The sequence below is a fragment of the Anneissia japonica genome, unplaced genomic scaffold (genome assembly GCF_011630105.1).
Source record: "Anneissia japonica isolate Jap-2015-1 unplaced genomic scaffold, ASM1163010v1 scaffold287764_len353371_cov104, whole genome shotgun sequence".
Taxonomy (NCBI): Eukaryota; Metazoa; Echinodermata; class Crinoidea; order Comatulida; family Comatulidae; genus Anneissia; species Anneissia japonica.
The window spans coordinates 128,562-140,449 of record NW_022686317.1 but is presented as its reverse complement, the minus strand read 5'-3'; the positions used below and the strand labels follow the sequence as shown (position 1 = coordinate 140,449).

Genomic DNA, 11,888 nt, shown 5'->3' with positions numbered 1-11,888 from the left:
TTGTTGGGCGGGGTATTTGGGGGTGTCTGGCAGGTATACCCCACCATTAAAAATGTCTGGCGGTGACCATTCCTGATACCTGGTACTATGCCCAACATTTTCCAGTAGGTTTCATCGGGTTAATTCACAAGCTAATCTAGCTTAATTTTGGGGTACCAGTTTTTTGCGTCTGGCACGCACCCCCCACCACTGGAAATGTCTGACATTGACCATTCATGTTATCTTGAACTATGCCGAATATATTCTGATAGGTTTCATTGGGTTAATTCACAAGTTGATCTCGCTCAATTTTTGGGGCCCTTTTTATGCCCCTCCTGACCACACCCACCACAATTATGGGACCGGCAGATGCCCATTCTTCTACATAGACAGGCACATAGAACATTACTATATACACAGAAATTGGTTAACTTTCCAGCTATGCTGACACCCCTGGGCTCCTGGTCTATTACCATAATGTTCAGATCATATGTTTATAGTTTAGTACGTCCGTAACAGTACTGTATCTATCCTGGTCATAGGGATAACAGTTGGTTTTGACAGAGTTGTTAAACCAGGTTAAACAAGAAATAAATAAATAGTACTGTGTGTTCTGTATTAAAAACTGTGTTCTTTTCTTGCAGTCCCAGAAGTGAAGTGCGATGACGTATATACAGTACATTTTTTTATATACAGTAGTAACTTTTCAATTTATGAATGCTTCATAATAAAGGCCAATTGAATTAATTTGTTCAATCAAACATGCATTTATATCTGATTTTTGTAAAATATATGCAATAAGAAAGTATACATACACAAGTATTGAAGTACACGCCATCGTGTTGGGATTCAATATTTTCAATATTAAAATTAGGTAAACGCACGCACGACATGTTCACTAGCATTCCATGCATTGCACCTAAATATAGCCAGACGACTACGTTTAGCATCTACCCTGTGGAACTGCACCCACTTTCCTGAAGCTGGCGTGCAAAAATGTGTCTGCTTCACCCTCAAGAGTACCGTGGAAATGTGTTTGTGGGAACATAACGATTCTTTCTGATGCAGTATTTTTATAGTACATAGTCCAAGCAACTAGTACAGGTAATAGGCCTCATCATAGTGAATTTATCCGGATTATTAAGTAAAGAAAGCCTGAAACGGCCATTATATCATGTTTAATAAATATGTGTGTATTTATTGGTGTATTTTAAACAGTAATCGGAATATGTATCAAAATGGAAATAAAAGATCAAGGAAGTACAAAACTTGTTAGGGCTTTACCTAAAGAGTACCATGGGAACGGGCGTGGGAAGGTTTTGGGGAACTTTAGTCCATCCCCTTTATCAAAGGGGCGGCGCTAGCGGGGTCCAGGGGGCAAAGGACCACCGTCGGGGACATTTGGTCCCCCTGTCGATGGTTCCAGCAGGGTCGTTGGGGAAAAATGAAATCTCGAGCGCCGAAATTACAATTTAAGCATGCCTTACTAAGCTGTCAAATTGTAGAGATTAAAAACTGTGTAGTGCGAGCAGTGCTACGGTATGTGCGAGGTATTGTATACCGTAGCAATATTACGGTCGTATGGGTTGCAGTGTTGGTGCCAGCTCTTCCCCGACTGGGGGATGGTACTTTTGACAGGATAACAAATCCCAACACATTAACACAAAATGTTATTTTTGAATAAACAAAAATTATACTACAAATTTTATCGGGCAGCTTAGACCCCTCGTCGGGAATTCCTGGCGCCGCCCTAATCAAATTACAGTATATTTTATTTATACATAGGCCTATATAATATAAACATGATATGGTAAATGGAAAGGCAGCAAACAAGGAAACAATCATATGCAAAACAAATGACATGCTAATTTCATAAATCTCCATTTTATTCTGAGCATTATGGTCAACGGAAAACGCAACAAACTAATGACAATACGTGTCTCAAACCCGGATCGACTTGCATTTGCGTTGTATCTGTAAAAAGAGAAAAATAACACCAACTAAACTGTAATCAAATAAAAATAATTGGTTATAAAATTCCAGGAATACCGGCCATCGAGTGGGGATTCGCATTCACAAAATTGAACATTCAAACAATTTTGTAGGCTTAGCCGTTAGGCCTATATATATCGTTTGGGGATAAATAGGCCCTAGGCTCACATTAATTTTTCATTTTTAGGCCTAATTTTTGTGTTTTACAAAATTGAATTCATTTTTTATATATATTGCCACCCACCCCAGGGAGATGTTATAAAAGTATGAATGTAGGCCTACAATATTTACGCTATTCCTAGCTGCGTACATGATGTAGTTCACTCATAGCTACCCCGCTGCATAGGCTGGCATCTACCAAGCATGTGTGGCCTTTCTCTGGGCCTAGAGATAGGCCTAGGCTAGATTTAGCGTCGCGGTTCGCTCAGTTCAAGACTTGTTTATTTTCCCCCGCGACGAGGGACGCTATCGCGCATGCGCTAGCGATCGTCGTAATAATTGCAAGCATTGGGAACTATGTTCACGACTCGTCGTAAAATAGTCACTGCGAAAGAAGAACCCCCCTCTTTAATTTTAGCTCCGGGCTTGAAGCCTTACATACATCGTCCTTGATTCAACACAAACACCTCTCTCTTGCCCAACTAGGCTAGGCCTACTTTATATTTCTTTACTTTCACTTACAAACCCACAAAAATATGTTTTTAAGATCTCCCTGTTTCTACAGAATAACGAAAACAGCGACATTTAGTATTTTTGTGCAGATTTTAAAATTAACTAAAATTGACCTTGTTTGCTTTCCATAGAAAGGGTATTAAGAATGACGTTTTCTAACACCATACAGCCTCACACAGGCTATCTTCACAATGAAAGTTGTACTGTCCCTTCTAACACAAAAAAAAAATAAGGTTTACAAAATTAAACTTTGAATTGGCCATTTTGTTGCTTTAGGAAAGTTATTCGCTTTTGATCCAAAAATCGAACGAAAATCAATCAGTTTCGTTAATTAACAGATAAATTATTTCGAAAAATTCTCATGACTGTTGTATCGCGACGGTTGGAAGAAAGCTAATTTAAATTCAGTTTCTTCACTAATTATGCATATCTATGAGATATCTGGGGTTGTTATGGCGATATCTGATAAGAGAATAGGTTTGTTGACAAGATGTTTACGCTCTTCCTCATCACGACAGAGAACCAATGGATTATTCGGTACTTTTACTACGGTAGACTCACGTTTTATTAGCCACATTTTATACAATTAGTAGGAATATAGGCATATTGGTTGTCCTAAAAATAAATTGCCTCGTATCTAGGCCTACTGCCAGACGTCTAGTCTTAGGCTAAGACCTAGGCATATGCATAAACGGGAAAGGCGGCTCCGGGCTAGGCTTCGGTCTGGCTTGGTCATACATTAAATTATGAGGCCCAGGCTTCTACGCATCATCTATTTTTGTTTAATTTGAGACGACATCTTTTGAGAGAATATTTTGTATTCTATTCGCGGAAAGTTAGTCTATGCCCTACCTGTGTTAATAAATAATTATGCCTAAGCCAAGGCTAGGCCCTAGTGTACACTACATATGATTAGGCTTAGCCCTAAATCGATTAAATTTTAATAGCTCAGTGTCTGGAGATAAAGATAATACTACTCAGTTATACACAAATACTGTACATTATTATGATGGTTGATGTATTTGCAATATGTATTCAAGTTGTTTGATGTCATTTTCCCTTGTGATTTTTAGGATGCCTGACTAGGTCTATATTAAAGAAAATCTGGTATGGGTTCTAATGCACTATAAGCTGGTATTCAACTTCATGGTATTATGTCAACCCAACACACAACAGTCTGTTGTAGCTATGGTGAAAATTGCATTTTACAACTTCAGGTAGGTCTGACTATCAAATCATTGAAAATTATCATAAACAAGACCTTAATAACAAAATTATTTTAATATATATTTATTTAGGCGTGATGTCCAAAATTTTCAAAACGACAGAACTGCGGCAGACGCGTCTGGGTGTCAGACGGCGTTTAACGATCACGATCATGCTCATTAACTTAGTAGGCGTGACCCACATGCGGAGGTTAACCACGCGGAAAAACGCGACAAATGCGTCTAACGTTTACATTGCATTTCTAATATAATTCACGTACGTGTTGACGTTTGTGCGGTTTGCATTGTTAAGGGACGAATTGTAAAAGTATTAGGCCTACCACGCGAACCTTTTTTTTTAAATTTATAGTTTGACTATTGTGCCGGCGTCCAACCGGAGGTACTATACAAAATACACTTCTTCCAATTGCTTTAGGATATCAGCATACTTTATTCGTACTAACCGGTGAAAACTATAATAAAATGGAATAAGGTGAAAGCATAGGCATATGCCTGAGTCAATCTGTATTGTAATATTTAAGCCTATGCTCAGTGTGATTATTGTATTATCTATTATTCGTTTCTGAGCCTGTAGTTTCAATGCATAAGTACTGTCTAAATATCATATAGATTCATAACTAGAACATAATATATGCTTACCACTATGGCCAGCAAAGAACACTAAACATTAACTTCAAACTAGAACATGGGAGTGCATCCCCTTCATCATAGATCTAGTCCATGCTTTCCTCCTCTCAAAAGGGTTGCCAAGGGCCAAAGGTCATATTTCAACAATAGAGGGGGTACTATCAAAATAACTAAACAAGAGAAATAATCGAATGCCTTTACACTCCTCGCCTGAGGGTTAATCCCTCACAGCAATAGTTATCTAAATCAAATCGAGGAATGATAAACAATTAAACTTGAAATGCCTATTCAATGATTTTTATCGGCTTGTCTCAAAATAATCACAATCTCCCCAATCGGTCGTAAGTAAGTCCTCTTCGCTCCATCTCTGAACACGGAAACGTTCACTTTTCTTATTCGTCCATCAGCGCTAGGCGCAACACTTTCAATGACACCCAATGGCCAAAGATTCTTTTGGGTTTCTTTGTCCTTTAAAAGCACAACATCTCCAACACACACATCTACTTGGTTGTGCGTCCACTTTTTCCTAACCTGCAACTCTTGGAGGTATTGCTTCCTCCATCTAACCCAGAATTGGTCTGCAAGGTATTGAACGCGTCTCCATCGACGGCGGCAGTACAAGTCTTGTTTGGTGAAAACTCGTGGGGCTGTAACCAATGGGCGAGTTTTCATAGTTAGGAGCATGTTTGGAGTAAGTGGCTGTGAGTCGTTTGGATCCGAGGAAATAGCAACGATTGGTCTCGAATTTACGATAGCAGACGCTTCAGCCATCAAAGTTGTTAACAGTTCGTGCGTTAACTGGCGAGGTCCAAGTTCTAACATCATGGCATTAAAGACCTGACGAACTGTCCTGAATTGGCGTTCCCAAACGCCACCGAAGTGGGAAGAGTGTGGTGGGTTAAATTCCCACTGACATCCTTTATCTGTAAGATGTCTGCTAACTATATCCTGGTCAATTTCAGATAAGGCTTGGTCTAACTCAGATTTCGCTCCAATGAAGTTGGTGCCTCTATCGCACCTTAGTAATGCAATGGGTCCACGGATAGCAATAAATCTCCTTAAGGCACAAATAAATGCACTTGTGTCCATTGATTCCACAATTTCGATATGAATTGCCCTTGAAGCAAGGCATGTGAAGATAACTTCCCATCGTTTTTCGTTGACAGATGACCCTCTAGTTTTCCCGGTGTGAATCAGACAAAGACCAGTCCGACGTTGGTAAAAGGTGGACCAGGTTCAATCCTATCTTGAGGCAGACTTGCCATGATTTGTGTTTCTGTAGACCTCCTGAGCCTTCTACATGTAACACACTTCCCGATGATTGTTGCAACCATTTGGCGACCACCAATAATCCAGTAGCCAGCACTTCTTATGGATCCATGCGTGATCTGCCTGCCTTGGTGATGTGTTTGTTGGTGGTATTAATGTATAACAAGTTTCGAAATGTGATGGTTCTTTGGCAGAAGTATGGGGTGTTTTTCTTGTGCTTCAAGATGTGAATTGTGGAGCCTTCCTCCAACACAAAGAAGGTCATCTTCATTCAGGAATGGATTCAGTCGACAGAGTTTGTTCCCTTTAGGTAATCCACTGGTACTTTTCTTCATGTGCTTTACTTCCTCACCAAACATCAACTTGCATGCTGGCATCATATCCGTCACCGATGGAGTTATGAGCTTGTTAATTCCCACAGGAATTTCTTCACCATCCCTGCTACACCTAGGACGATTCTTGTATTTCCTGGTGATACTTATCAGGCTTGCTATTGCTCTCTGCAGTTTTTGCCAATTTGAAAACCGCTGAAATCTATGCGTTTTAATGCTATGTGTTTTACCGGTCGTGGTATGGTGTACTGAGATGAATGGTCGAACGTCTGGATCAGAATCGTCTACAGTAAATTTCTCATCAGAATCTATTGGTGACACATTTAGAGAAACTTCGGGCCTTGAAACCACAAAGAACTTGATATCTCCTTAGCTGATATCCCTCTTGAGGCGATATCCACAAGGTTAATTTCTGTAGCAATGTAGTGCCACTGTTGGGGTTTTGAAACATTATGTATCTGCTGAACACGGTTCGCCACGTAAACATAAAACCGGCGAGATTTGTTTTGAATGTATCCCAATACAACTTTTGAGTCTGTGTAATAGTAGGTTTGGTCAACCACAACATCTAGTTCGGATGTAATCTTCTGAACTGCTTGCGTGGCCATTACGGCGGCACACAATTCTAATCTTGGTATGGATGTGACAGCAGTCGGAGCCACCTTGGCTTTTCCTAAGACAAATAAAACGTGAGGTGTTCCTTGTTTGTCGATAGTACGTATGTATGTGACTTGGCCAATTACTTTTGTTCTAGCATCAGAGAATGAATGCAGTTCGATTCTCCTCGCCATGCTGAGTCCCTGTGGTAAGTAACACCTGTTCACATGGAGATTTTCTAGGTCGCTCAGCTCGTCCCTCCAGAGTTTCCATCGATCTTTGAATTGGTTTGGGAGTTGATCATCCCATCCAATGCAATTAGCGTCCATCTCACCAGATTCATTCAGGTTAGCTGTTGAAGTATTGCCTTCCAATCAATGATTAAAGGGGCTACGAACCCTAATGGGTCATATAATGAGTTTACAGTTGAAAGTATCCCTCTTCGAGTAAAGGGTTTGTCTTGCAGATCTACCTTGTAGGTGAATGTATCACTATGTATGTCCCAGTAAACTCCAAGAGATCGTTGTACAGGGATTGGGTCTTGTCCAAACAATCCAAACATTGGAGAACCTTTGCTCTGTCTTCTACGGATAGAGCTTGCACCACATCTATGTCGTTCGAAACCACCTTATGCAATCTTAGTTTGGCAGTGGCTAGCATAGCTTGTGTATTGCGTAAAAGGCTGATAGCTTCTTCAGAAGTGGCTACAGACCGTAGGCCATCGTCGACGTAAAAGTCGTTGAAAACAAAGTTCCTGCAGGTAGGTCCAAAAACTCCCTTGTTGTCTTCGGCTGTTTTTCGCAATCCAAAAGTTGCCACTGCATGACTGGGACCATTTCCGAATAGGTGAACTCCCATTCTGTACTCAATTATGTTTTTGGCTCGATCGTTGTTTTTATACCAAAAGAATCGCAAAAAGTCCCGATGTGCCAGAGTGACGTGGAACGAGTGAAATATTTGCTCGATGTCCGCCATAACCGCTATTCTTTCTTGGCGAAATCGCATTAGAATCCCCAAAAGAGAATTCATTTGATCTGGTCCCGTCAACAGTTGTTGGTTTAGTGAAATTCCTTCGCACACAGAACTTGAATCAAAGACAACTCGTATTTGATTATACGTTTCTTCGGATGGTACACTCCGAAGTGTGGTAAATACCACGTATTGGCTTGTGGTTTTCTTAGGTCATTTTCAAGCACGACTTCCGCATATCTGGACTCTAGCAGTTTCCCCATATATTGGAAGTAGTGTTCTTTCTTAGTAGATTTACTCTGTAAATGCCTAATTATGTTACGAAGGCGACCTAGAACTTGGTCGCGGTTATCGGGCATCTGTGGTATGCCATGTCGAAATGGGAGAGGCATCTCCCAATGGCCGGATTCGTCTTTACGTATGTTCTGTTCCATGATAGTAATGAATCATCGGTCTTCTATAGAAAAGCCGGGATCGTTATCGTTCCTAGCGCAAGCAAAAACGTCAAACTTGCTGCCTGAGAAACTTTCTTTTATGTTAATGGTATTGGTACACATCGAGATAGCAGGTGGGTCAGACTGGTCAACACTGGTTCGATGAATCGCGAAGTGGATACATCCACCAACTTGTAGATGCAAACTAGGCCTGATATGGTCCATCCGAGATCCAGTCTTTGAGCCCAAGGTGCTCCTGATGGGCCGTTTCTGAACTCCCTAATTTTTAACAGGTCACCAGCATCCCTGCCGAGAAGGATTTGTATGGGAACATCTTCACGGGGATGAGGAATTTGGTCGGCAATATCTACAAGGTGAGCGTAGCGTGAAGCGATTTCTGGTGTTGGGATTTCCGTCCGATCGTCGGGGATACTATTGCATTCTATTAGTGTTGGTAGTTTCATAATATTAAAATTCCTTCGACTCTATCATCAAATCTGCGTTTCGTCTTCCCTTGCAAGGTTCATTCTTCTTACTGTATGTCGATAATGAGTAATTAGTTGGTTGAATTTCGGGTCCAAATCGATCTGCTAGCTCAGATTTTACCAGTGACGCATTCGAATGGTCTAGTACAACATATACCATGGTTGAATCGTATGGGTGATGTCAGTGACAGCACGATCTTGGCGCAAGAGCGCCCACTAACATACTTTCCACATATAGCAGTACATGTGCTTGTAACATTTTGAGGCTTCTGCTTGTCCTCCTCGCCATGATTCGCTGGTGCTTGCTTGGTTTGGCTGTTTCTACATAGCAGCGAGATGTGCTTAGAGCTTCCGCATTTCTCACACTTGGTTTCTGTAGAGAAGTCTCTTGCTCTATAGGACCCCAAACAACAACGAAAGCATAGGTTCCAACGCTTGATTAAGTCGTTCCTCTCATCGTTTAAAGCAGTACCTATAATAGGTACTGCTTTAAACGATCTGCAATCTAACAGGCTGTGACGATCCATTTCATGGAATTGGCAATATTTATCGCTGGTAGGCAAAGAGATGTGTGGATTTGTGTTAGTTTTCATCACCCGTGCAGAAAGTCGTCTTTCTGGTGTACGAAGTGTTTTGGTCGGAAAATCGTTAATCTTCAACATTGGATTGTTTTTCATTTCTGAAATGGATTCGATCAGGTCGGTGAAGAAACTAAAGGGTGGAAATGTGTGTTTGTTAGCTTGGATATACCTCGAAGCTTTGCTTTCCCACGTTGTTTGTATGTACTTAGGTAGCTGACGAATGATTGGGTTAATGAATTCCTCACAGTTAAGGATGTGCAATCCAGGGAGTTCATCCATTTGTGCGGCAATATCTTTGCAGAGATCCGAAAATTCTCTTAGCTTCTCATTGTCATTGTAACCAAATTTAGATCTCTCGTTTAGAGTGTCTTTGAGCCTTTTTGTTATGACGGATGGATGTCCGAAACGTTCTTGTAGCTTTTGCCAGGCTTCTTCTAGAGCTTTATCAGGGTTGCTGGTGTGTCTCTGGCAATAATGATCTACCAATATCCTAGCTGGTCCCTTAGTAAATTCAGCAAGATATGCGAGCTCGTCAGTCGCACATATTTTAGCTTTGTTAACTATAGCTTTGAATGATCTACGCCAGGTTAAAAACATCATTGGGTCTGCTCCGTATACTTGAGGTTTACAGATTGGTAGTGATCGTCGTGCAAGGATGTCAATTGTCTTAGTCCATACAGTTTCTTGTGTGGTTGGTGGTTCTAGTGTGGTTGTTGGTGTAGGGTTATTTGTTTGCTTCTGATGTGTTTCGTTCTGGTCATGTGCATGTTTCTGGAAAAGTAAAGCGTGATCGTTCGAGGTCTGGTCAGGAGTTGTTTGTGGTTGATAAGACGAACCTTCATCTGTGAAGACTACAGAGAAGGCATTTGCTTTAGCGCTCAGGACAGCAGCTTCACTATCGGCTTTGAGAGTCCGCAACTTAGCTTCTTTTTCAGCTATCTGCTTCTCATACTTGGCTCTTGTTTCCGCAGCTTCCGCATTAGCCAGTAGCTCTGCAATCTGTCTAGAACTTGAGTTTGATTTCTTCGATCTCCGAGAAAGTGAAGTGTGCATTGTCTTGACTGAGTAGTTGGATGCTAATTCTGCCATTAGGTTGTCTAATCTTGTTTCAGTCTTAACAATAATGTCATCAACATAATTACATTGGAGAACAAACTTTCTGCATGCTATGCTGTCGTGTTCTTCCTGGAACAAGTTTCCACCTATGATGTAGGCCTCTTCCAAGTCGTACCAGGTCGAACCATAGCGCCCTCTATGCTTCTGGCTTCAATTACGGCCTTTTTAATTACTTCGATAGAATCTGGTAAGTCATTTAATTTTTCTATGACTGTTTTGGTTGTATTCCACTGAGAGGATAGCGCTTCTGTTGCTTGCAGGACACTATCCCTTGCCATTGACTCGGCCTGTTGAGTGTGATGTACTCTAGGCCTAGGCATGTCTGCTGTACCGTACGTTGTATAGTAGGCTAAGCAGGGTTGGTAACGTATGTGTAGGCTAACTAACTTCTCTAGCTGCAGTGCTAGGCAGTAGACGTCTAACTAGCCTAATCAATCGTGTGGTGCTGAGTGTTTTCACTATGCCGGCGTCCAACCGGAGGTACTACAAAATACACTTCTTCCATTTGCTTTAGGATATCGGCATACTTTATTCGTACTAACCGGTGAAAACTATAATAAAATGGAATAAGGTGAAAGCATAAGCATATGCCTGAGTCAATCTGTATTGTGATATCTAAGCCTATGCTCAGTGTGATTATTGTATTAGCTATTATTCGTTTCTGAGCCTGTAGTTTCAATGCATAAGTACTGCCTAATATCATATAGATTCATAACTAGAACATAGTATATGCTTACCACTATGGCCAGCAAAGAACACTAAACATTAACTTCAAACTAGAACATGGGAGTGCATCCCCTTCATCATAGGTCTAGTCCATGCTTTCCTCCTCTCAAAAGGGTTGCCAAGGGCCTAAGGTCATATTTCAACAATAGAGGGGGTACTATCAAAATAACTAAAGAGAAATAATCGAATGCCTTTACAACTATAGAGTTTGAATTTATAGATATAGGGACACTTAACTAGGGCCTACCTCCGTGCCCTACTCTTTTGTAAGGTCAGGCCTAGAGTAGAGAGGTCGACGTACGGACGGCCACGGGTGGTGAAAATCATCATCATCATACCCATACCCAGTATTTACGCATAGGCCTAATATTAATAACAAGGGACACTTGTACACATAGGCCTATAAATACAACGAATAGGCTACACATTTAACTTAGTATATTATTATTACTTGTATTAGAGGCCCAGCCTACTCACTTACTGTTTTTGTAGTTTCGGTGGTAGGCCTAGCCAATTGCTTTGCCGCCATAGCGTGGTCTCTTCGAGTCGGAGAGGTTTGAGCAATCCATTCAACAGCTCCGAAATTCTGATTTTGTTCTGTACTAAGACTTACAAAGGCCTAGACTACATTTTGTTTCAATATACTTATACTGTATGTTCATATATTGAATATTGATTAAATGTTGTTGCATTTATTAGGTCTATCGCTGGTCCATTATTATAAAGATTCCATTGCACTTTCTTCGGGACTTGCATGCTCATGCTATGAGGTCGTTGTGAGTCGGAGGGGGTGAACAATGCAGTTGCAGAAAACAGGCAGTGTTGAAATCCGTCTGCCATTTGATAAAAAAAAAAACTATTAACATTAGAAATCAAGTAGGCA

General features: G+C 40.9%; 2 protein-coding genes across 2 annotated transcripts; both read right to left on the bottom strand.

Moving 5' to 3' along the window:
* Window positions 1-6,420: 6,420 nt before the first annotated feature.
* On the bottom strand, window positions 6,421-7,023 carry LOC117114192. Its single transcript, XM_033257780.1, has one exon. It carries the CDS (start codon window positions 7,021-7,023, stop codon window positions 6,421-6,423), a length of 603 nt encoding a protein of 200 aa, XP_033113671.1.
* A 139-nt stretch (window positions 7,024-7,162) lies between these two features.
* Window positions 7,163-7,669, bottom strand: LOC117114185. The gene has a single exon (XM_033257766.1). It carries the CDS (start codon window positions 7,667-7,669, stop codon window positions 7,163-7,165), a length of 507 nt encoding a protein of 168 aa, XP_033113657.1.
* Between the last annotated feature and the right edge of the window lie 4,219 nt (window positions 7,670-11,888).

Bases quoted from the DNA above. Each gene is read 5' to 3' on its own strand.
- LOC117114185 (XM_033257766.1), bottom strand. From the start codon at position 7,669: ATGGCGGACATCGAGCAAATATTTCACTCGTTCCACGTCACTCTGGCA.
- LOC117114192 (XM_033257780.1), bottom strand. From the start codon at position 7,023: ATGGACGCTAATTGCATTGGATGGGATGATCAACTCCCAAACCAATTC.